We start from the raw sequence: 27,249 nt of genomic DNA, 5'->3' as shown, positions 1-27,249 counted from the left end.
CATATATTGAAGACTCAGAAGCTGTCAAAATATTTCCCAAACTAAGGCACCTTGCAGAGCTGCTTTTCTCCAGCGATATTGCTGAAACTGGGGTGAGGGTAAAAGGCAGATAGAATGGGACACTACTGTTGCTGTTTGAAGATGGGATATTCCCCAGCTCCAGCTTCCTAGACTCAGCACTTGTCTCTAGCTGCTGGCACTACTTTGGGAGGCATTGGGAGCACTGTGAGGTGCTGTCTAATCACGCCAGCTGGTCAGTGTGGGGAAGAAATGGGAGGTGTGGCTTTTGAAGGTTATGCCTGCCTAGTCCTTCTTCTGCTCTGCTTCCGGGTTACAGTGAAGTAGAGAATCTTTCCTACCACAGCCTCCCTGGACTGGGGTGCTTAAATGTGCGCTGCCTAGTAATCATGAACGGAGCAAAAACAAAGAAAACTAATGAAAGAATAAAATGGAAATATGCCGGGACACACAAAACAACATACATTTCACATATTATAGTAAGAGTTTAAATATTAACTAGGTCAAATTGAGTCTTTTTAAATTAACAGGAGATAAAATTCACAAATTGCAAGTTTTTAATAAATATAGAATTTTCATGCCAGATGAAATAAAAATTGTTAGTGACACAAGAAAAGCATGAACCAAATACATGTACAACTGAAAACCTCTAATTAATCAGTCTTCGGTAGGTTGAATGAAAGAAACAGAAATTGAACTACATAGAAAAGAAGTCACATCACAATATACTAAGTCTATTGCCCACAGGGTACTTTAGTTTACATGCACAGTATGGTGCCTCATTAAATCTTCAGACCTAACTTTACATACAAGAACAGTTAATTTCAGGAGCATAAAAGGGTTCAAAGCCAGATTCTAACTCCACAACCTGCTTTCTGCTCAGTCTGGCTCAGTGTTAACAAGGAAACTACAAACACCATCCTGGCTTAGTCAACAAATGCTGGAATATTCAATAAATCACAATACAAATAACAACCAATTTCTAAAAACATGTAGTCTAAAGAATACACCGTGTGTTATTAAGAATTTAAGACCAAACCTTAAAGAAAACAGTATCAATAATTTTTTAAGCCTTTAAAATCCCCTTCTCACCTAAATGGTATATACAAAAGAAAATAAAAACTACCCTCCCATCAAAAAGAACTACTTCAAAAATAAATGAAGACACTATGTAAAAATTAGTGGGACAAACTTAAAGCTTTATACAAAAGTCATAAGTTATATTTATATGACTTTAAAACAAAAAAAAAACATAATTAAATGTCAGAAGATAATGAAATGATTAAACAGAATATAAACGTTCTGTAATAAGTGGTGAAGTAAAAAAAAAAATGGAAAAGTAAATTTTCACAGTGTCACAATGACGTGATAATTAATCCAAAATATTTTTAATCAAAGCAGATATACTAAACTCCTTTCGTTTCCTGCTGACAGACAATGATAAATAGTTTGGACACCAAATATCATAAATCTTACTAAAAACGTAGAGGCAGTGGTTGTTCTTTACTGGTGCAAGTGTAGTATTTTGATAAAGGGTAAAGTTTACAACTGAAAACAAAGAAAAGAAACAAAGTTAAATTGCTTTCTAAAAATCCTATTATAGATATTAAAACTGTAAGAAATGGGAAGGAGACTGCAACATTACAAAAGGAGCTTAAGACTGATAGAAAAACATGCTCAACTCTACACATATAACGTGTGCTTCATAAAACACATGGTTTTCTGTAATGATTTAACAGCTGACTGAAAAACTACTGGGTATAAATTACTCAAAATTAGTAAAGAAGACACTTAAATAATCAGAAACATTTCCAAGTAATTCGTTTCTGAAGAAGCAATGAATTCCTTCAAAATTCCAAGAAGATTCCTCCTATCTGAATCAACTCTAGTACTTTGGTTAGAAATATGCAAACAAAAATAACTGGTAACAAAATCAGTGAAAGGAGACAATTCACTCAGACAGCCACTCAGTGTGATGACAGCTATCTTGGCCATGACCGCCATTTTGTCCACCTGGTGACTGGGCACACATGCCAAACCCTATAGGAAAAACAGCGTTGTTAGAACAGTCAGTAGAATGTGTGGTGCTGGCCATTGACACCTGAACTGTGTCCTTCCTGACACTTAAACATGCTAATTGTTTTTCAGAAAGCCCAGGTACATTCCATTTGGCAGCAGGTCACCTTTGATTGGCTCAGCATATTAGTCCCTTTCTTCCTGCTTTGGTGTATGCAGAGCTGCTGCCCAATGCACACTCCATACAGTCATACAAATGTGTTTCAGTCAAAAATACCCACAATCCCTTGCTCCATTACACCTCACCACCTTCCTCCCACCACCTCCCACCTCCACCCCAGCCACCACTTTGTTGTGTTTTGTTTTTAAAATCCACTGCTTTTGTTTAGTGCACTGTTTGAACATGGGTGAAATCCATCTGGAGCACAGGTAGCCTTTTTTCTGACTCTCACTCCATGAGGTTCCCTCCAGCTCTTCAGGTGGAAGGATGGGCGTCATGGCTTTTCCACTTTCCAGGCTGGGTAGCCACAGATTCTGTAACTTCATGTGTGCACTAGCCGTGGCATACCCAACAAATGTTATTTTGAGATAAAGCCATGATTTAAAATGACCCAAGTAACAAAACCCTGGGGACAGACGGATTTAGGTCAGAATTCTACAGAGCTTCAAAAAAGAATTAACTATCTTCTACAAAATGAGTACGTTTGGAAAACAGAGACATTGTCAACGCCCCGCAAGACAATGTTTTGGTTTCAACCTGAGTGGGAACTGCAGCAGGTGCTTGGTAGTGAACAGGACCTGGAGGGACTCCCACATGAGCCTGTGCCCACCGGCCATGTGCCCATGTGCTGTCTTCTACCAGTCTGGCCACCTTTCTAGACTTGTTTGAAATAACGTTTGATTTTCCAACCAAATCCTGAGATCCTTTACATAATCTGGATGACTTTATAACTTAAATCCTCAAATAAAATATTCTTTCAAAAAAAAAAAACAGGTTATTTTTGTCTAGCTACAGTAATTAGATAATTTAAAGAAGTACATAAATCATAGCTATAGGATATATACATATGTATATATGCCATAATTTTATAAAATATATGGATATATTTACATGTATGTGTGACAAGTATTTACACATATAAATCACCTCTAATGGTATCCAACCGATCCTGACCGTGGCTATAATTGCTTGAAAAGTTATATAGCAATTATCTAACAAATTTTATATCAGAAGCAATTATACAAGTTTATTATTAATTAACAGCAAAAATTACAATACAGAAAATACATTCATTACCTCATATTTTGGATATAAAAATTCTCTCATGGTTGATTCTGGAATAGCGAATTTGGGTGCCGTATGGTTCCAAAACATCTTTGAAGTTCCAGGATATGCAGACACCTTTGAAAATATTATTTAAAAAAAAAACTATGACAAATGGTAACAAATATCGTCTAAAACCAAAATCCCAAGTTGCTGCCACACTGTTTGTAGTTCCTGGGAAAATGGCTTGATTTGTCACACAGCCTCTGACTGTCAAGGGAAGATGACTTTACAAGCTGTCAGCTTAAAGGACAAGTCAAGCCAGACTGGAGACTTTGTGACCTGTGAAACAGGGAGCCATGCTGGATGCAAAGTGGCCAGCAAAGCAGGAGGCACACACAATGTCTGTTTCAGAAATGTCACTTCTTTCCACGTGTTCTAACCAAGTTCTTACATGTGAGCATGGGGAGATATGTATCTGTCATTCACAGAGCATGGTAAGTTAGAAAATCAACGCCAGTTTGAGTGTTCCTTAGGAGAGAAACAGATAAGCATTATTACATAGTTATTTAGGTATAAAAATCACAACCCATAGATGGGGGTGACGAACAGTAGTGAAAGTATTGATAGTTTCAGAGAAATTTATGTGAAATATTATTTATATAAATGTACTAGAACATACCTGGAGAGAGAGCGAGAGAAATTACTTAGGATCATATAATGAGTTATCAAGTTATTAAGTCATAAACTGAAGAGGGATTTGTTTTGGAAGAGTAAAACTTTCAGGGATGCTATCAGAATTGTGGTAGCATTTGAATAACCAAGGCTGACTTTTAGCCCAAGGCAAAGCTTTAAAAAACATTCAGGGAGTAAAGAGGAGTCCAGGTGGATTGCAAAACATGACACCTTCATTCTAAAGGTTCTGTCAAAAGGCAGAAAGGCCACATAATAGGCGGGATGCTGAGCTCAGTGATGAGGATGGAGAATGTAAAACTAAGGGGAACGATGCAGGAGGCAGGCCCATGGCACTTGGCTTTACTTGCTGATGAAAGCTCAGAAATACAGACTAGAGCGGCTAACAGTTCCATCCACACATAGTGGACTGTTGAATACAAGCATGGAGGATGGTAGAATTCTGTTTGCCACTGTTGGAGTCAGATATTTCAAAGATAATCAAGGGGTAGCTAGAAAGTCCCTTATCACAGTGGGTTATGAACTCACATTTAGTCCAGTATAGACACTGGTGCTTACATATAGCAACATTTACAGATGTACATATCTATATGAGTTCATATACATAGACATATAATTTATAAGTATTAATCTTTAATACTTATTAATCTATAAGTATTAATCTTGTTATTAATCTTTATGAATTCCATAAGTGTGTATTGATTATATCCACTCCCACTGCCCCGATATCTATCCTTTCTACTCTTACTGCCCTACCTACCCAAAACACTGTTTTATTGTTCTTCCTTTTGTCCACATCTAACCCAGTTTGTATTTCCTCACCACTCTTGGGAATGGGGTATGCCCTGAAAGGTGGTCAGCCAGCCAGAGGTCACACCAATAAAGAAAACTTCCCCCAGCTAGCATCAGGTGTTCATGGCTCTTCGGCTGATCCAGCTTGTCTCCCTACTTCCACACTGGGATTTTGTCTAGCTTAAACTCGCATGGGTCTTGTGACTTTATGTGTGCTACTGTCCCAGTGGAGGCACTTATATGCTTGCTTTGTTGGTTGGCAAGGCCTAGAAGAAACAGTGCCTTCATAGTACAAGCAAACATAGTGTACAGATCTTGGTTTCTAAACACATAAATGGAACCAAGATGTGTCACACAAGCAAACTAGAAGGCATATGAGTTCTGGAACATTCTGTACTGTGAAAGATTACAGTACCTTTAAAGGAAAAAAAACAGAAATAAGCCATTTTAGCAATGGCAGTGAGAGTGAGAAAGTTGTACTGGATTACAAAGTGTAATATACGATCTACCAGTAATGCTTGTTTCAATAGTGGAAGGAGCTAATGAGTGATAATGAGTGAATGCATGAATGAATGAATGAACAGAACAAGTTTCCTACAAAGAAAAACTCTAACTTTTGTAAATATTCTAATCTCAAAGAAATAGAACAGAATTCCCTACTTTTTAAATATGATCAAACATAGTGATTTTTTTAGAAAGAATAATACAGACAGGAAAAATGTTTACGGGGGGGGGGGGGAATTTCAGCACTGCCTCACTGGGTGACCAATGTCAACAGAATGCTGGAAATTCCTGCTGACAGCTTATGCCTGGCAAGAGATGTGGTAAGAAGACTTTCTCTTTCAGAGAAACAGGCCAACTAAATGTGTGTGTCCAAATAGAATGCTGAGACACAGAAGTTCTATTAGTGCGTGATGTGTAAAGCCAGGGAACTGGGAAGAGAGCATGAAGCTTACTGAGAAACTTTCCACCTGATGCAGAGGTCCCTGCAGCTGCCATTCTGAATGTCTCCTGCTAGTCTAAATAAAGAGAAAAGCATGCCTTCTCAGCTCCAAAGTCAAGACACATGCTTCCTCTGGAGACTCAAGGGAAGAGTTCCTCCTGGTCTCCCACTAGCTGCTAGAGACAAAGAGCAAAGTTTGTATTTCTCCACCATTTCTCCATCTCATACCTCATCATCACACGACCTTTGTCCCTGGGTGGTCTGAGTTCACACTGCATAATGCTTTTCTTTATTTTTCTATTTTCTTACTGAAAATATGCTTTCATATAATATATTCTGATTATGGAACCCCTCCTTCAACTCCTCCAAGATTCTCTCCCATTCTACACCCACCCAAATCTATACCCTTTCCTGCTCTCTCTCATTAGAAAACATGGTCGTCTAAAAAGCAATAATAAAGTACGATACAATAAAAAACAAGCAAACAAACAAACTAGAATAGGACAAAACAAAGAAAGCAAACTGAAGAGATAGAGACAGGAAAAAAACCAAAGACACAGCACAGAGACACTCTTAACCACACACACAGAAATCCCATTAAACACAAAACTGAAAACCATAACATGTTTAAAAGACCTGAAAGGTAAAAGAAAATGCCCAGATAAAGGACTATGAGACAACAGTGCTTCAAAGTCACCACTGAGCTTGTTTTGTCTTGGCCACCTACTACTACTGGGTATGGGGCCTGCCCTACGAGTGTTGTGTACACCCAGTGAGCAAACTAATTCTTCCTTCCCAAGACAGTACCAGTTGGAGTTATTTTCTAGGTTACAGATGGGGACTTGAATCCATTTCCCATCTTAGCACTAGGAACCCATCTGGCTTTAACCGGTGCAGACCCTACGGATGCTACCACAGTCTCTGTCAGCTCTTGTGTGTGTCAAGTCCTCCTGTGTTTAGAAGGCCTACTTTTTTCTTGGTTTCCTCTGTCTCCTCTGACTCTTACTTTTTTTTTTTTTCTCTCCTCTTCCTCTGGATCTCCGAGCCCTCAGGGGAGAAATGTGATGATGACTTAGGAACAACTTTTCTAAGATCTCTCGGGGCGCTCTCTGCACATTGTCCATTTGTGGCTTCTAACCGGAGTATGGTGGAATGGCATTAGAAGTCATCTTATTCTACCATTTCCTCAGCAGCACAGTAGCGCTTGGTTTTCCCCTATTTCCGTGGCCTATCCAATCTCAGGTTCTTGGCTACTGAGCAGTGCCAGGGATGGATTCCCTCTACCTCATGGAGTATAATTTTGGTTGGTTACTTCCACAGCCTTGTGCCTCTTTTGTACTAGCATGTTTTACAGGCAGTTCACCATTGTGCATCAAAGGGTTTGTAGCTGGGTTAAGGTTTACTTTGCCTTCTGATAGTATACTGAGTAGCTTCTAATGCCAGCAACACTAGTCATGAGGGACAAAGGCACTAGGACAGAAATACTGCAACTCCGTTCTGTTGGGAAAGTAGTATAGCTGTTGTCCTCATGGTTGGGGTCTTGCTGTTAGTTGGAAAAGAACAACCAATAGCCTTGGCAATATCCTCGGTTGTTTGGGGTTCCCGTGGGGGTCCTCTGGCCATTAACTTGATTATATATAACCCATTCTCAAAACTGGAGGCTTCATTTGGTGACAAGAGCCATTCTGCTTTTCTAAATGTATCCTTATTGTTGGATTTAAGCCCTACCCTACAGTCAGAACAATCATATCCTAAAATTTTAATTGTATCTGCAAAGTCCATGCTTCTAAAATAAGAGCACGTTCACGGTACCAAGGGTCGAGACTTGGACATGTGTTCTGGAGAAACCTGTTCGACTACTACTATACTACTAATAGAGGCAGTAGGGCATGAGAATAATCCCCATACTGTGTTTGTGAAGATATAATAAAACAATAAATAAAGTAATCTTTTAAAAAGCTTGAGGAAGAAATTATTTCGGCATTCATAAAAACATGATGAAGAATCATTGGACCACACCTGACTGAGGCTGCTCAAGAGCTGCAGTTCACCACTTCATGGTTTTCTGCAGATTTTGGGGATAGATGGCAACTAAGGATGCTGTTCTAAAGAGGCTGGGGCAGAAGGGTACAGAGGCGGATCAGATCACTGAATACCTCAAGCAGCAGGTTGCTCTCCTCAAGGAGAAAGCAGTTTTCCAGGCAACATTGAGAGAAGAAAAGAAACTTCGAGCTGAAAATGCTAAATGGAAGAAAGGAATAGAAGAGCTAAAGCAAGAGCTGATTCTGGGAGAAGTTCATAATGGAGTAAAGCAAGTATCTGTTCCATCGAGTTCTTCACTAGAGAATATTGTACTGTTTCTGAAAGTGTGATACAGTCTCCATCAGCAACAACCACCACCTCTTCTGGTATAAAAGAACAGATCAAAGGAAGGGGGGGAGAAGAAAAGAAGGTAAAAGAGAAGGCTGAAAATAAAGGAGAGGAAAAGGAGAAGAAGCAGTATTCGGCGGCAGCAAGTGCTGACTAAGCCTATAGACGTATTGTGCCTGGTTCTTAGAATTGGTTGTAGTGTTAGTGCCAAGAAACACCCTGATGCAGATTCATTGTATATTGAAGAAGTCGATATGGGAGAAGCAGCTCCACAAACAGTCGTCAGAGGGCTGGTGAATCATGTTCCTCTAGAACAGATGCAAAATCGGATGGTGGTGTTACTTTGTAATCTGAAGCCTGGGAAAATGCGGAGAGTACTGTCTCAGGCAATGGTGCTGTGTGCCAGTTCACCAGAGAAAGTGGAAATTCTGGCCCCGCCCAACGGCTCTGTTCCTGGAGACAGAATTACTTTTGATGCTTTCCCTGGGGAGCTGGACAAGGAGCTGAACCCTAAGAAGGAGATCTGGGAGCAGATCCAGCTTGGCCTGCACACATCCTGATGGCTGTGTGGCCACATACAAAGGAGCTCCCTTGAGGTGAAGGGGAAGGGAGTTTGCAGGGCCCAAACCATGGCCAATAGCGGAATTTAATAAGTGACGTGCTCTGTAATGAAAGACATTGGTGAAACCTTAATAACAATAAAGAGGAGTATGTTTATCCCTTACACATGAAGAAAAAACTTTGGCAATATTTTGAAATAATGGCTCTCTGAACGCTTGACATTATTGGACATTTTATTGTCTTTAAATTTGTTGACTTGTGAAACTATTTAAGTGGACTAACTATGCAAGTCCCCTGCTGTAAAGAATTGCTTTTATCAGAAAAAAAATGGGCAGAAAGAATCCGAGAGCATGAATTTTCAAGCACTACTTAAAACATTAGCTATGAATCCATGAAGGTAACGTCTTCTGAACTATAGATGAAGAGATGAAGGCCCAACTCCTGGCAATGAAAAAGTCACAATGATAATTTGTAAGAATATTTATACTTCTCTCTAGTCAAATATGTGCCTCTGCCATCCCACATATTTGATGAGTATTTCCTATCTGCCAAAAGAATTCTTAAGTAAAGAAAGGCAGACTTCACAATTGCCAGGTTAGTATTTCCAATTTAAGTGTCTGGCCTCAGTTGCCTTCTATCTTTCTAGGCATATTGCAAGTAAGACACAGGCCTATAGCCTGAAGTGCTTGCTGAAAATGAATAAACTTCCCAGAGAATATCTAGGAACCAAGAGAAACCCAGGTATGCAAATAATAAGTCATGATAGATTACAGCCTTTCCTCCTATGCAGTGCATGGTTATTGCAGCTTGGGCATTGAGAACAAGGTCATTATCCCAGATGTCAACAAGATAAAAACCTCTAAGGCGGAGGTGGAGGCTGTTTTGAAGGGAAGGTACAGCTGTCCCTTCGGGGGAGCTTTTATCAAAATAAGCCAGTTAAGAAATGTCGATCGTGGGAGAGAGCTCTGTGGTACTCTAAATATTCTAATGAATCTAAGAATTTGATTAGCTTGGCTAGTGGATGCTAGAATTTGACAGCAAGGGAGAGAACACATAGGAACTGAACCACTAATTAAAAAACAGTTGACTTCCACTTACTCCCTAACAGAACCTGTAAGGTTATGAGAATATAAACAGGTACACATATATGGTTATAAGCTTGTACAAATTAGAATTAGAGCCTAGTACTAATAACTCACATTCATGCTATGACCTAAGGTCAAAACATCTGTTCACTAGGGAGAGACAGGCATAAATTTATTCTAAAGTATTAAAACTCTATATAAATGGAACTTCAGGCAGAACACCAGTTTTCAAACTCTATTCTGCGAATTGCCAGCAGCCAGACCTTACCCTCAGGAGTAGAGCCAGCAGCTGGGTGAGCCAGCCAGGTCTTCCTGGGTGCACCCAGCAGGGGGCTGGGATGTTGTCTGTGGCACAGGTTACCGCAGAGGGCCATACAGACTTCCATGGCCTGTATTGCAGACTGAAGCCACAGGTTTAAAAGGGGATCAGGGAGGCAATACATTAATGTGAGTGGCCTGCACTGCCACCTGAAGCCGTGGTGATGCCTGTGGTCAGGACACTGATGGTGGAACATAAACATAAATAGCAAAAGAGGTGATGTCACCATGAACCTGGAATGGAGTCTCCATGAACCCAGACAAGTTACCGTTCAGAAGCACAATCATGTTTCCTAAATCGCTCAGCACACATAGGTACACATCTGCTTCGTGTTCATTTTGATGAGAGGAGAAGACCTCAAGGGAGGTACAAAGGTGGTTTCTGAAAAGCATGTGTCCAGCTATTTGAGTTATGAACTAGAATAGCCAGACTTTATCTAGAAAGGAAAAGAGCAAGCTGTGGCTAGTGAGAAATTGGTTATATGGCCAGAGTTTTCCTGAAAAGAAAAATGTAAGGCTGTCAGTGCCAGAACTTCGGCCAAAAGAAAGAGGCTGCTGGCCAAACACTAGAACTTCGGAAGCTGTGACGCTCTCTGTGACATTGTCACAACTCCACTGGAAAACATTTGGCAATATAGAAACTGGGTTGTTCCACAGGGTCATCTGATTGAATGTAGAAAACTGCCTTTGACAAAATCCAACAGGGTTTCATGATAAAAGACCTGGGGAGATTAAGAATATGAAGGGCATATCTAAACATGATAAAGGTAGTTTATAGCAAGCCTATACCCAACATCAAATTAAATGGAGAGAAATTCAAAACAATTACGCTAAAATCAGGAACAAGACAAGATTGTTCACTCTCTCTGTGTATATTCAGTATGGTACTTGAAAGTCAAGCTAAAAGAGATCAAATAGATATAAATTAGAAAGGAAGAAATCAAAGTATCATTATTTGCAGATAATAAGATAGTATACATAGGCACTTAACTACTTGAGCACAGTTCAGCCTGCCTCCCAGGAGCCCTGCTGGGAGGTGAGGTACCCATACCCTAGTCCCCTGCCTGCTGCTCCCTGATGATGCAAGTCCAGCAGCTTTGAGGTTTGCCCCATCCTCTCTGTGCTTCATCTTCTGGCTCACACTTCTAACTAAAGTTCCAGATTTGTACTCTACTCCCTGGGCCATAGCTCAGCCTGCCTTTGAGTGCCTGCCACCCTGAACAACCAGCTCATCCATCCTCGCTGAGGCCTGCTGCCACCCAGATAACCAGGACCACCAGCTCTGCCTGCTTCCCAGGAGGCCTGCTGCTACCCAGGACAACCAGAGGCCAGCTGCCATTAGGAACTACTAGCTCTCCCTATAATGGTTATAGGTACCAGATACCACCAGAGACTACCAGGTCAGAGAATATTAGAGATAACCAGATAGCTAAAGGCCAGTAGAAGAACAAAATCCAGAGCAATTTGGCACCATCAGAATCCAGATCTCTTACTACACAAAGCCCGGAATATTCTAACAAACATGAAGAGCAAGACAATAACTTTAAATCAAATCTTATGAAGAATATAGAAGCCTTTAAAGGGAAAATAAGTAAATCCCTTAAAGAAATACAAGAAAATACAATCAAATAGATAGAGGCATTTAAAGAAGAAATGATTAAATATAAATATAGAAATACAGAAATATAGGAAAATATAAACAAACAGGTGAAAAAAACTGCTGTGAAAAATTGTTCAAGACCTGAAAACAGAAATAGAAGTAATAAAGGAAATATAAAGGCAACCCTGAAGATGAAAAGCCTAGGAAAGAAAACAGGAACTACAGATGCAAGCATCACCATCAAAATACAGGCAATGAAAGAGAAAATCTCAGACATAGAAGATAAAATAGAAAAATAATTAATGCATTGGTCAAATGCTGAATCTAAAACCCATCTAGTACAAAACATTCAGAAAGTCTGGGACATGATGAAAAGGTCAAACCTAAGAATAATAGGATTAGAAAAAGAAGACACCCAACTTGAAGTTCCAAAAAATATCTTCTACAAAATCATAGAAGAGAACTTCCCTAAAATAAAGAAAGAGATGGCTATAAGCATACAAGAAGCCTACAGAACATCAAATAGACTAGACCAGAAAAGAAAATACTCCTGCCACATATTAATCAAAACAATAAATGTACAGAACAAAGAAAGAATATTAAAAGTTGCAAGGAGGAAAGGCTAACTAACATATAAAAGCAAACCTGACAGAATTACAACTGACTTCTCAACAAAGACTCTAAAATCCAGAAGAAGAGCATGACCATAAAAAAAAAAAAAAAAAAAAAAAAAAAAAAAAAAAAAAAAAAAAAAAACCCATAGATGTCAACCAATAAAACCTTCAATTGCCATTGATGGATAAATCATAATATTTATTTGTCCCATGACAAAATAAACAATATTTTTCCACTAATCAAGCACTGAAGAGGACACTAGAAGGAAAACTCCAATATAAGAAAGGTGAACACACCCAAGAAAACACAAGATATTAATAATTTTACAGCAAAATCAAGAGACACACACAAATACCACCAACATTGAAATAACAGAAAATAACAATCATTGAGAGTTAGTAATATCTCTCAATATTAATATACTCAATCTACCAATAAAACAACATAGGATAAAAGACTAAATACTTAATTAGGATCCATCATTCTACTACATACAATACAACACACCTCAGAAACGAAGATAGACACTACCTCAAAGTAAAGGCCTGACCAAGCAAATGAACCCAAGCTGAAATAGCCATTCTAGTATCTACTAAAATAAACTTTCAACCAATAGTAATCAAAAGGGATTAAAAAAGACACTTTATATTCATCAAAAGAAAAATTTACCAAGATGACTTCTCAATTCTGAATATATGTGCCACAAATGTAAGGGCAATTACATTCATTTTTAAGTGAATTTTTCAGACAAATGAATGGGATAAGAAAATATGATCTAACTGAAGTGACCCAGTTCCAAAAGGACATGCATAGTATGTACTCATTTGTAAGTGGATATTAGCTATAAAATACAAGATACCCACGCTACAATCCACAGACCCAAAGCAGCTAAACAAGAAGGAAGGTTCAAGTGAGATGTTTGAATCTCGCTTAGAATGGGGAATAAAATAGTCATAGGCAGGTGGTGGAGGGGTTCAGGATCAAGTATGGGGAGAGACAAAAGAGAGGGTCAGGAGAATGAATGGTGGGGGAAGAGAGATGAGGGGCATCTATAGAATGTGGCAAAGTCCTGGAATTAGAGAGGCTCCTAGGAGTCTATGGGGTGACTTCAGATAAGATTCTATCAGTAGGTAAATGGAACCTGATGTGGTTACCTCCGGTAGCCAAGCAGGGCCCCCAATGTAGGAATAAGAACACTAACTCACTCACAAAACTTTTGACCCAAAATTTGTCCTGTTTACAAGAAATACAGTGACAAAGATGGAGCAGAGACTGAGAAAATGGCCACTCAAAATTCCAAGGCAATTCTTTAGGCCTTGAGAAGAAAATTCTCAGTTTCATATGGAAAAACAAAAATCCCAGTGTAGCTAAAGCAATCCTGTACAATAAAAGAACTGCTGAAGGTCTCACTATTCCAATTTTAAGTTATACTACAAAGCTATTGAATAAAGCCCACATTGGAATGTTATAAAAACACACATTGATCAATAGAATTGAAGACCCAGACATAAATCTACACACTTAGGGACACTTGTTGTTAATTTTGTATTTTCGTTTTGTATTGTTTTTTAAATAAAGAAGCCAGAAATGCATGCTTAAAAAGAAGAAATCATCTTCAGCAAATGGCACTGGTCTAACTGGATGTCTTCATGTAGAAAACTGAAAATAGATCCATATTTATCAACTTGCACAAAACTCAGATACAAGTTATTTTTGACCTTGTGAATCAAAGACCTCGACACAAAGCCAGATAACCTAACAGAAGATAAAATGGGGAATAGCCTAGATTTGAATGCATTGGCATAGCAGATGACTTTCTGACTAGAACACTGTAAGTGCAGGCTGTAAGATCAATAATTAATAAATGGGACCTCATGAAACTGAAAAGCTTCTACAAAGTGAAGGACATTGTCAATCAGACAAAGCAGCCACCTAGAGAATGAGAAAAGATTTTTACCAACTCCACATCTGATGTAAGACTTGCACACAGAATATACAAAGAACTCAAGAAGCTAAATATTAAAGCCAAATAATTCATTTTAAAATGGGGTACAGTACCAAATATAACTGTCAACAAAGGAAACCCTAAAGAATAAAAACTACTTAAAGAATTGTTCAACATTCTTACCCATCAGGAAAGTAAAAATCAAAACTACTTTGAGATTTTATTTTATACCTGTCAGAATGGCTGAGATCAGTAACACAAGTGACAGCTCATGCATGTATAGTAGTGATTTAAGCTAAAACTTTAATTTATTGATGACATGGATATTATTTTCCTAATACTCTATGAAATCATTAAATATACTTTCAATATAAAAAAAAAGATCAAAGACTTGGCTTGCTTTCATCACTTTTTGTCACAATGGCAAAATAGATTTTTAAAAAAGCAACTTTTTGGTTTTGAAAAATAGTAAGATTGAAATAATAATCTTTTTGGCTCTTGGTTTCAGAGAGTTCAACCCACAGCTGACTGCCTTCACCACTGTGGCCAGAAGCAGGTGATACAGCAAAGGTTGACTCATAGAAGCCAGGAATCAGAGAGGCGGAGAAAAGGGAGAAGCCAGAGATAAGCAATGCCCTTCAAAGATGCATCCTATTTCCATGCTCCTTCCTACCCAGTCTATTTTCTTCCATGGAGTCTTTCACATCCCAACCATACATTTAGTAGAACCCTCTATCAGCAGATGAGAGCAGACCACTCACAACCTCATTTTTCCCCCAGAGTCCCACACCTCACCTTTGCATTGGAAATCAAGTCTTCAAAACATAAACCTTCAGCAAACATTTTGTATCTATGCCACAGTACAGCTCCACACTCAGCCCACCTTCTCAAATAGTTTGACAAGGACGCTGGCATGTTATGAGACATTCTGGCAAGGACCAATGTCACTAGACCTTTGCTGGTAAAGGTGGGGAGAGGACACATACTGTCTTTCTGTGGTATCTGTACAGATTCCACAAAAATGTTCCTTTTTGTAGCTCATATAATGATATAACATGCTTTCACTGGAGAATGTGTGCATGTGTTAGGGTGTATGTTGCTAATGTCTGTGTGTGTGTGCATGTGTGTATGTGTGTATACACCTATTGGTGTTTCCAGATTTCAAATTTTTATAGGTCAAGTCCAAACCATATGCAGTAAAAAGAACCCCCGGCACTTATGCAGTGCCAGGTCATTCTTTGTGTCCTAACTTTTCTCACTTTTGTGTCTCCTATCCTGCACTTTTAGAGTTATCTTTGGCTTTGTGGTATTCAGAGTCATCAGAACCTTATCAAGAAGCACAGGGAAAAATGAGAGTCTTAAATTTAACTCTCAGGAAACTATCACTTATCAAATGTTGGTATGTTACTAAAGAAGACCCACAATATTACTGAAATTGCCATATATCTGTTTAAGGCAAAAATTTTTCTAATACATTTTAACCAAAACCAAAAAAAATTGATGCAGAATGTCTAAGAATTCAATTATAAAGATATTTGTCAAATGAGTTAAATTAAGAGACAAATTGTAGTTTTCTCATTCTATTTTGGCTTAGAGACTATAATACCAGGAAGTATGGTGGTGTGGGCTGTAATCCTAGGACTCAGGAGACTAACAAAGAAGGGTCTCCACATAGATGCCAGCCTCACCTGAACCACACATCAAGTCAATGTTACAGGAAACAAAGTAAGTATGATTTTACAAGAGTGCATTTCCAAGATCACATTTAAGACCTGTGGTTTTAATTATTTAACATTTTCTGATTTAGATTTTAAAGTTTTAAGTGTTCAAAGATTTAGTTCACATTCCCAGATATTGAAGTTCCCAGTAATGTTCAAGGATGACAAAGGAGCACTAACGGTATGATTATGAGTACCTTAGGTGGAGAAAACCAACATTAAGATCAAGATTTGGGAGCTGGAGAGAAAGCTCAGTGGTTAGGACCACTGACTGTTCTTTCTCCAGGACCCAGGTTCCATTCTAAGCACTCACATGGCAGCTCACAGCCTTCTGTAATTCTGTTCCAGGGGGTCTGACACTCTCCCAACAATGTGTATAAATAAATAAATGAATGAATGAATGAATGAATGAATGAATGAATGAATGAATGAATAAATAGGTTAAATGCTATGCTCACCTCTTCTCCTGAGAGCTGTATATTTGCTTTGTCAACTTTCCACTGATTTGTCTGCTCTGATTCAGAGAATTTCTTTGCTGGTACTGGAGTAACATCAGTATATTTCTGTTCTTCACTCATAACAGGAACGCCATATATCAGTCTGCAATATGACAAAAAACAATAAATTTGTTTTTAAAGTTATTGGTGAAGCAAAAGTACCACCCTATTTCCATTTATCTGTGCCTAAGTCAATGCACTGATAGTCACTGTCTGAACTAAAAAGACATCTTGGAGAAAACAATTCAAAATTAAAAAAAAAAAAAAAAACTGACTCTGAATGATGTTTTAGTGATTATTCTGATTCACTATATGAGAAAAGAATGTTTGCTTTATAAAAACATAATAAAATATATTTAAATTCATTCTTTGGGGGATTAAAAAATGGATCAGTTGATAAAGAGAAATAGCTGTTCTTCCAGAGGACCTCAGTTCAATTCTTAGAACCCACAATGGCAGTTCTTGACAATTTGTAGTTCCAGTGAATCTAAATCTTTTTCTGGCCTCTGTACGCATAAGACATGTATGTGCTTCATATACATACATGCACACAAAACACTTATACACTGAAAATAAAATAATTTTTAAAAAGTATTTTTAACTTTCTTCCCCACTCCAAATTTACAACTCCAAATATTCTTTTCTTAGGCTGGGGACAAATCACCAGCCTAAATAATATTGTCAAGATACTTGTGGCTTCCTCTTTTGAATTTGCATCCTGCCAAAATGAAATGTTTATTTGCACAGAAAAGGTGGTGTGTTGGAGGTTGGTTTGAATGTTTTGATTCAGTAGGGAATCTGCATGTCCAAACTCTAAAGATCCTTGTCCCCAGTTGGTTTTTGATTGATCAATAAAGATTCCAGTAGCCAGAGGCTGGGCACAGGGCAGGACCCTTAGAGTTGTATGAGATAAATGAGTTAAGACACGGAGAAACAGAGAATCGCCAGGACTCAGGGAAGAAGGACAGGATGCAGGGGCAGCAGGAGACACGGCCAGCCAGTCATGTGAGACCCCAACTGGGCCTAGGGTAGTAGGTGAAAGATTACAAGTGTCCAGTCACTGAGTTAACAAAGGGATTTTAAAAATAAGCTAGCGTGTGTGTGTGTGTGTGTGTGTGTGTGTGTGTGTGTGTGTGTGTGTCTTTTCTAATTCACAAAAGAGCTGCTAGGTGGGTGGCTGGAAGTGTGCAACCCACAAGGAACGCAAAACTTTGTAGCCAAAAGAAACTCACCAAAACAATCTGGTCTTCCCTTGGTAAGCAACAGAGACTTAGAGCTAAGAATGTCTATAGTATACATGCATATATAATATAAAATGTAAAGTCTGAAAGAAGAATGTATCAATAGTAAATGGCTTAAGACACATCTCAAGGTATGTTAATGTTGCATGTAAAGGTGCTGCAATCAGTATAAAGTGATCCTAAGTCAGGCTGACTCGTACTGTAGCAGTGCCAATCACACAAGAAAGAGGTAATGGTACCTCTGATTGTGGACATTACATTATAGAAACAGAAAATAGCTTTGTGACTCATCAAGTGTCAAGGATAGACATACACAAACCCAGCTGACTTGTCATTTCATAATATACTGAACTCTCAAAGCCCATCTTATGAGCTTTTCCATCATGAGCCACCTCTTATCTTACCTAGTCAAAGATCTAGATTCAAAGAGAAATAATAACCAACCCCCAGCAAGTTGAATACAAATACACAGAAAGTCTATCCTCCTCCTGATGGTGGTGAGGACAGTGAGATGCGACCTCTCCTGGAGCTGTGTGCTCTAGATGTGACTCAGGACCACTCTCCGCATGCACTCACACATGTACCATGTAGAAGGAAGATGCTTCTGGCGTGTCTCTTGGCAAGCATGGTCAGGACCTGCCAAATTCTTCCACAGTAATGCTCCAAAGTTACTGCTTTTGTTAGTCTTAATTTTTATTTTGCCAATGGGAATATCAAATAAGAGTAAAATTCCAAGACAAAGAATCTTGATTCCTTGACTCTTAAGTAAGGGACAATGTCACCAAAATGGGCTTCCAGTTCTGAGCCTTCCTGAGGCAGAAGGAGATCCTTTGGCATCCAGTTCAGTTGCTGTGTAGGTATTTCTGTAAACCTTCCCAGGCACATTTATTCCAAGCCCTCCACTAAACAACCATTGCTTGATTCCTTTTTGCTTCAAATAACTAAAAGTATTTCTATTCTCTGCAACTCAATCTTGACTTCTAGGTCTGGAAAAGAACTGACATGGGTCTAGACGCTAAAAAAAAATGAGTCTAGAGTGTAAATACATCAAGATAAAGTAGTTTTAACATTAGACTGTGGGGAAAAGAGGACAGTGGTTAGGGGCAAGGTGATGTAATATCTACCACCTTGCAGCAATGGTATTCTATTTGTTTATCTGAAAGCCATAAATGGAATATAAATCATCATTTACATTTACTGTCTTCCAGGTTCCAAAAGCACAATTATGTGTTTTAGTTGGTCAGATGAATGTAAAAGCAGTCCTTGACGTGACATTCCAGAGTGCTAGCTCGATCAGACACACCCAGAGCCTTAGTGGAAAGGTCATCCAAGGTTAGCAATGGTTCCTACATGTCAGACATGGGTTAGTTATTTGGAAATTTCTCTCTTCATTTTCCATGTTACCCTTTTTTAAGAAAAGAGATTCCTGTCTTCCTAAAGTTCCCATCTTTAGGAAACACCATCATCTTATGAGTTGAGACTGAAAATCTCCAACCTTGCCCCACTTCCAAGTGTGGCTGCCCATTCTGTTTGTTCTGTGTGGTGTCTTTCCTGTCCATCATATCTTCTCTCACCTGAGTCCTGTGCTATCAGTTTTTCTGGTCCCTTACCTGAAGACTCCCCCTCCTCCGATTCAAGTTACATACCTATGACAGAGTATATTAACAGGTGTTGATCGCTTCCTCTTCAAATGCACCAGTGATTAATATGCAATGGAGCCTCAACTATAGCACCTTGCAGTCAGGTTCCTCCATATCACAGAGTCCATCTATCTTGCCAATCTCCCTTCACTTCCCAGCCCTGCATCCGATATGCATCTAATATTAAAAAGGTGGACTAGAAGCTGGATGGATACTGGGTACTAAGTATAGGACACTATAGGAGCAGACAAACCAATACACAATCATAGTTCACTGTGGCTCTGAAAATAAGAACAGCAAGGGTTCCAAGGACATTATACATCTCCTTCTATCCACGTTTGATCTGTTCTTCCATTATAGAAAATTTCCCATCTTATATTTTTCTCTTAATAAAAAATAGCACAGGGCTGGGGACAAGGAAGGACAAAATCAATGTTCTGCATTTAAAAGGCTGAAATATAGTAGTTATGAAATAAATGGTGAGCTTTGGTTAAAGAAAAAAAAAAGAGTCTCATGCCCAAAAATAGAGCCTAGAAGATCAAAGTCCAGCCTAGGATGTTGTACAGGTCCCTGTGTGGGCATTCCTTAACCATCACAAGTCTCTTATGTGTATTTGGCAGTCATTGACACTTGCCATACACCTAATGAGTCAGAAACTGGGGATATGCAGTCAACTATTCATATTTTCATCATCTGGTCAGGTGATTCTGATATTGTGTGAAAGGCTCTGATTACCACTAGCTTTTCTAAAACCACTTGATCATAAGACACCCTGAGCCTACCATCAAAAATACAGCTTCCCACATCTCCTTTGGAGATTCTAATTAAATTGGATTGCAAATTAATATACTAACCAAGCATATCAAATGGTCTTTATGCTCAAGAAAGTCTAAATATCACTGACACTGTGGAAAGATTGAGACTCTGTGAAGGGGACACAGCCTGGACCTTAACCTTAAGTTGGCCACTTACAATTGATCATGTTGGTGTTAGGATTTGAAACTCACACTGAGTTTTGTTCCCAAAACAGTAGTAATGATAAGAGCTGGGGCTTAAGGAGAGTCATCTGTGCCATAAGGATACAGCTCTGAAAAATTAAATATTTTTTCAGGAATGAGTTGGCGCTGATGGGAAGCAATTCACTTCGTTTCTGTTTTTCTCATGTGCCTTCTTGTGCTTTCATTTTCTACCAACAGTTGAAGAGGCATGAGTCCCTAAACAGATGCAGCTAGCCAGTCTGGGACTCATGAGAACTGAGTGTAAATCTGGTTGCTTGGTTGTTACTAAATTACCCTGTTTGGAGTATTCTGTTAGACCAAAACAGACTGAGATACTCGAGTAGGATACCTTTCCATCCTTAAAATGTTTCCTCATCTGTGAATGGCAGCACTGATTGGCTCTTACATGCACTGCTTAGGAATAATGTATGCAAACAGTACATGCTCAGTAAGTGGCTGAAATTATAATCTACACTTTTCTATCAAGGAAGAGACTAACAGAACAAACCAAGCCCAATTCTCTAATAGTACAAGGGCTACACATCTTTAAAGTCATTGCTGTCTACCATCAGACCAGGATATGAAATATATTTCTGCCATGCATGCAGAACAGGCGCTCAGGCCATCTGCCACCAGGAACAGTGGAGATCCAGGGACACAGGCCTGGGGAGACTAGGCTGAAAGTAGCTAGGGCACAGAGAAGAATGGATTGATTGCCCGGAAAGCACCCTCCCCCCTCCACGGTTTTTTTCAAGGAAGCAGGAACTATGCCTTAGGGACTTGGTTTCCAACCTGAGGGCCCATGAGTGCAGAACAGGCTCTCAGGCCATATGCCATGAGGAACAGCAGAGATCCAGGGACACAGGCCAGGTACACAAGAGAGACAGGAACCAAACACTGGCAATAAGACCACCTATAATCAGAGAGTATAAGATGGCAAGAGGAAAGCGAAAGAACTTATCCCAGGAAAACCAAGACAACCTGGCAACACTAGAACCCAGCTCTCACATCACAACAAACAGCAGAATGCCAAACACTCCAGAAAAAAAAGACTCAGACCCAAAATCCTACTTCAAGATGATGAGAGAGATTCTTAAACAAGAACGGGAGGAAAAGCATAAAGAATTAGAAGCTTTTGAAAAAGAAACAACAAAAACACTCAGAGAGCTCAAAGAACTAGGGGAAAACAGAAACATAGAGATGAAGAAATTAAAGAAGGAATTTAAAACGGAAATTGACACAATAAAGAAAACACTAAAAGAGATAACCCTAGAGGTAGAACACCTAAAAAGAAATCAGGAGTCACAGATGCAAGCATTTCCAATAGACTACAAGAGATGGAAGAAAGAATCTCAGGGGCCGAGGACAACATTGACAACATAGACAAAACAGTCAGAGAAGATGCAAAAACCGAAAAGCTCCTAACCCAAAATGTCCAGGAGATCCAGGACACAATGAGAAGACCAAACCTAAGGATAACAGGAATAGAAGAGGGTGAAGAATACCAACTAAGAGGCACAGTAAATATCTTCAACAAAATCATAGAAAAAAACTTCCCTACTCTTAAGAATGAGATAACCATGAGCATAAAACAAGCCTACCGAACTCCAAATAGATTCGATCAGAAAAGAAACTCGTCCCGACACATAATAGTCAAAACGCCAAGTGCCCAAAGTAAAGAAAAATTATTAAAAGCAGTAAGGGAAAAAGACCATGTAACTTATAAAGGCAGACCAATCAGAATCACACCCGATTTCTCAACAGAAACTATGAAAGCTAGAAGAGCCTGGTCAGACATCATGCAGACCCTAAGAGAGCACAGGTGCCAGCCAAAGCTTCTATACCAGCAAAACTCTCAAACACCATAGATTGAGAAACTAAGATATTTCAAGACAAAACTAAATTTACACAATATCTGACAACAAACCCAACACTCAAACAAATTATAGTTGGAAAACCGATTATAACGAGGGCTACTACATCCTAATAAAAACAAGAAAACTCCTAGGCAAAAAACCAAAAGAAGAAAGACATACAGGCACAATTCAACCTCCAAAAGAAAAAATAGCAGGAAACAGCAACCACTTTTCCTTGATATCTGTTAACATAAATGGAATCAATTCCCCAATAAAAAGACATAGGCTATCAGACTGGATACATAAACAAAACCCAGCAATTTGTTGCTTACAAGAAACTCATCTCAGAGACAAAGACAGACACTATCTCAGAGTATAAGGGTGGGGAAAAACCTTGCAAGCAAATGGCCACATGAAGCAAGCTGGAGTCGCCATTCTCATATTGAATATAGTAGATTTTCAAACGAAAGTTATCAAAAATGATTAGGAAGGACACTTTTTATTCATTACAGGGGAAATTTGTCAGGAGGAACTTAAATCCTTAACATATATGCTCCAAATAAAAAAGCACAGATATTCATAAAAGAAACCCTACTAAAGCTCAAAAAATACATTTCACCCCACACAATAATAGTGGAATACCTCAATACCCCACTCTCACCAATGGACAGATCAGGGAAACAAAAACTGAAAGAGGATACTGTAAAACTTGCAGAAGTTATAAATCAACTAGAATTAATAGATATCTACAAAACATATTATCCTAAAGAAAAGAATACACCTTCTTCTCAGCACCTCATGGCACCTTCTCAAAAGTTGACCACATAATTGGTCACAAAATGAGCCTCAATGGATATAAGAAGATTGAAATACTCCCATGCATCCTCTCAGATCAACATGGTCTAAGGCTGGTCTTTAACAACAACAAAGACAAAAAAAAAAAAAAAACGCCCACATACACATGGAAACTAAACAATGCTCTATTAAAGGAAATCAGGGTAATCAGGGTAAAAGAATGAATAAAGAAAGAAATTAAGGATTTTCTAGAATTCAATGAATACGAAAACACAACATACCTAAACCTATGGGTGCAATGAAAGCAGTACTGAGAGGAAAACTCATAGCTCTGAGTGCTTCCTAAAAGAAACTTGAGAGAGCATACATCAGCAACTTGACAGCACTTCGGGAAACTCTAGAACAAAAGAAAGCAGATACACAAAAGAGGAGTAGACAGCAAGAAATAATCAAACTTAGGGCAGATATCGACCAAAAAGAAACAAAAAGAACCATTGAAAGAATCAACAAAACCAAGAGATGGTTCTTTGAGAAAATCAACAAGATTGATAAACCTTTAGCCAGATTAACTAGAGGGCAAAGGGAGAGTATCCAAATTAACAAAATCAGAAAAAGAAGTGGAGAAATAACAACTGAAACTGAGGAAATTCAAGAAATCATCAGATCATATTACAAAAGCCTATACTCAACAAAGCTGGAAAATCTGGAGGAAATGGATGAATTCCTAGACAAATACAAGGTACTAAAGTTAAATTGAGACCAGGTAAACCATTTAAATAATCCTGTAACACCTAAAGAAATAGAGGCAGTCATCAAAAGCCTCCCAACCAAAAAAGGCCCAGGTCCAGATGGGTTTAGTGCAGAATTCTATCAGATATTTATTGATGACATAATACCAATACTCTTCAAACTATGCAACAAAATAGAATTAGATAGAAAAATACCTAACTCATTTTTGAGGCTACAATAACCCTCATTCCTAAACCACACAGAGACCCTACAAGGAAAGGGAACCTCTGACCAATCTCACTTATAAACATTGATGCAAAAATTCTCAACAAAATCCCTGCAAACTGAATCCAAGAACACATCAAAACGATCATTCACCATGATCAAGTAGGCTTCATCCCTGGCATGCAGGAATGGTTTAACATACAGAAATCCATTAATGTAATCCACCATGAAAACAAATACAAAGAAAAAAACCACATGGTCATCTCACTAGATGCTGAGAAAGCATTTTACAAAATTCAACACCTTTTCATGTTAAAAGTCTTGGAAAGAACAGGTATCCAAGGCCTACACCTAAACATAATAAAAGCAATATACAGCAAACCAACAGACAACATCAAACTTAATGTAGGAAACTTGAAGCAATCCCATTAAAATCAGGGACTCCACAAGACTGCCCATTCTCCCCCTACCTATTCAACATAGTACTGGAAGTCCTGGCCAGAGCAATTAGACAGCAAAAGGAAATCAAAGGGATACAAATTGGAAAGGAAGAAGTAAAAACATCACTAATTGCAGGTGACATGATAGTGTACTTAAGTGACCCCAAAAATTCCACCAGAGAACTCCTACAGCTGATAAACAAGTTCAGCAAAGTGGCTCGATATAAAATTAACTCAAACAAATCAGTAGCCTTCCTATATTCAAAGGACAAACATGTGGAGAATGAAATTAATGAAAACATACCCTTCACAATAGTCACAAAAAGTATGAAATACCTTGGTGTGACTCTAACTAAGCAATTGTAGGACCTCTATGACAAGAACTTCAAATCTCTAAAGAAGGAAATCAAGGAAGATCTCAGAGAATAAAAAGATCTTCCATGCTCATGGATTGGAAGGATCAACATTGTAAAAAAGACCATCTTACCAAAAGCAATCTACAGATTCACTGCAATTCCCATCAAAATTCGAACCCAATTCTTCATAGAGTTGGAAAGAGCAATGTGAAATTTCATCTGGAATAACAAAACACCTAGAATAGGGAAATCCATCCTCAACAACAAGAAAACATCTGCAGGAATCACTATCCCTGACCTCAAGCTACATTACAAGGCAATTGTGCTGAAAACCGCATGGTACTGGTACAGAGATAGGCACGTGGATCAATGAAATAGAATAGAAGATCCAGAAATGAGCCCTCACATATATAGTTACTTGATTTTTGACAAAGGAGCTGTAAACATTCAATGGAAAAAGGACAGCATCTTCAACAAATGGTGTTGGTCCAACTGGCACTCAGCATGAAGAAGAATGAAAATAGACCCTTTCTTATCTCCTTGTACAAAGGTCAAGTGCAAGTGGATCAAAGATCTCTACAATAAACCAGGTACACTGAAATTATTAGAAGATAAAGTATAAAAAACCTTAGAACAAAAAGGCACAGGAGAAAATTTCCTGAACAGAACAATAATGGCTCGAGCTCTAAGGTCAAATATCAGCAAATGGGACTTAATCAGATTGCCAAGTTTCTGTAAGGCTAAGACACTGTCAAGAAAACAAAACACAGCCAACAGATTGGGGCAAGATCTTTACGAACTCCACATCTGATAAAGGCCTAATATTCAAGGTATGCAAAGAACTCAAGAAGGTAGACACCAGAGAATCAATCAACCCTATGAAAAAAAATGGGGTACAGAGCTAAACAAAAAGTTCTTAATTGAAGAATATCGAATGGCCAAGAAGCATCTAAGAAAGTGCTTGACATCATTAGCCATCGGGGAAATGCAAATCAAAACAACCCTGAGATTCCACCTCACACCAATCAGAATGGCTAAGATCAAAAATTCAGATGATAGTAGATGCTGGCGAGGATGCGGAGAAAGAGGAACACTTCTCTACTGTTAGTGGGGTTGTAAACTGGTACAACCACTCTGGAAATCATTCTGGTGAATCCTCAGAAAATTGGACATAGTATTCCCTGAAGACCCAGCTATTCCACTTCTGGGCACATACCCCATAATATGGAGTCACTAATAATAATAAAAACTAATTTCAGAAAGCTCTGAACACCCCAGAAACAGCTCACAGACTATATGAAGTTCAAGCAAAAAAAAAAAAAAAAAAAAATGAAAAACCATTATGCTTAATCTTTACAAACCAAGAAAACTTTGACTATTTCCAGGTTACATCTTGTTTTACATGTACTTTATGCTCTTTGTAACTAGTAAGATTTTAAGGCATACTATCAAACCTTTAAAAAAATCAAGTACTGGCAAAAATGTATGTGTATACTTTTATGCAAAAATGCTTAAAATCTGTGCATTTATCTTTGTTTTTTAAAATAAAAGTGTTTAATTTAAAAAGAAAGAAAAATGGTATAATCAAAAAAGAAATATATTTCTGACTGTAAGTTGCTAACAACACAACTTAGATGACATTTTTGCTCTAAGTTGTGAGAATTCTAACTTACATATAAGTAACCGTGAATCACATCCTACGCCACAGAGATGTCTCCGTCTGGCAGCCCTCCTCTGCCGTAGGAAGACCCTATGGAGAGAAACTCTACAACTCAGCTCCCCTCTCTTGTCCTTAGAAAATGTACCTTGCTACAAGGTGTGCAAAATGTGAGTGCAAAATCGGGAGTCCATTGTCAATTTCAGGAAATTCACAGAATGTGTGCATAGGAAAACCAAGAATATTCACTTATGAAAAATGTACCAAGATTCTGTTTATATGCAATAAACTGTTCTATATACCACTTTCAAAACATTCATAGCTTCAGTTTAGTGGCTACTAAACAGATTTTTACAACCCACTTACAGGGTCTCACTTCACTATTTTGAAAACTGTGACTATATTGTTTAAAAAGTAGGCACTAGGACTGAAAAACTTGCTAAGCTCATCTTGGATGCTAAGCTATAAGCTTCTTCATCCTTGTGCAGTTTTTCTCTAAAATCTGCAGCAGAGACACATGAAAAAATTTGCCTGCCTATTTTGAAAGCAAGGGATAGAGTCTCAAAATTATAAGCCTGTAGGAAAATATATGTGCAACTATCTAGACTTTTATATTTATAAAATATGGTTTGGGAGTTGTTCTTTTTAACCACTGTACGTTCAATGCTACGTGCAAACAGTGACATCTGGTGGAATGACTCTGTTTTACTTTCTAAAAATAAATACAACTTTCAGAAATATGTGAGTTAGAGTTTTAGGCTAAGATTGCAAATAATTTATTTTTTATGTCTTTCCATACAAAAACAAAAAGATACTAGCCACGTGTCTTATAAAACACTGATATGTACACCGAAACATAAAAACATACAATTGTCTC

The 27,249-nt window shown here is 38.4% G+C and overlaps 1 protein-coding gene and 1 pseudogene across 2 annotated transcripts in view; one reads left to right on the top strand and one right to left on the bottom strand.

Annotated features, from left to right (window-relative positions):
- Window positions 1–27,249, bottom strand: part of TTC6 (tetratricopeptide repeat domain 6) — a gene marked incomplete at both ends in the record, with an annotated part of 174,830 nt that overhangs the window by 95,002 nt on the left and 52,579 nt on the right. The window contains 2 exons of the mRNA XM_080912417.1: window positions 3,332–3,436; window positions 16,397–16,538. Coding sequence (XP_080768543.1) covers window positions 3,332–3,436; window positions 16,397–16,538 — 247 coding nt within the window. The remainder of the gene's footprint in view (window positions 1–3,331; window positions 3,437–16,396; window positions 16,539–27,249) is intronic.
- Window positions 7,784–8,746, top strand: LOC308430182 (aminoacyl tRNA synthase complex-interacting multifunctional protein 1-like; annotated as a pseudogene). The gene has a single exon. The product of its transcript is annotated as an aminoacyl tRNA synthase complex-interacting multifunctional protein 1-like (transcript).

The sequence above is a fragment of the Micromys minutus genome (assembly GCF_963924665.1).
Source record: "Micromys minutus genome assembly, chromosome: 1".
NCBI classification, from domain to species: domain Eukaryota; kingdom Metazoa; phylum Chordata; class Mammalia; order Rodentia; family Muridae; genus Micromys; species Micromys minutus.
This window is presented reverse-complemented; position numbering and strand designations above follow the sequence as displayed.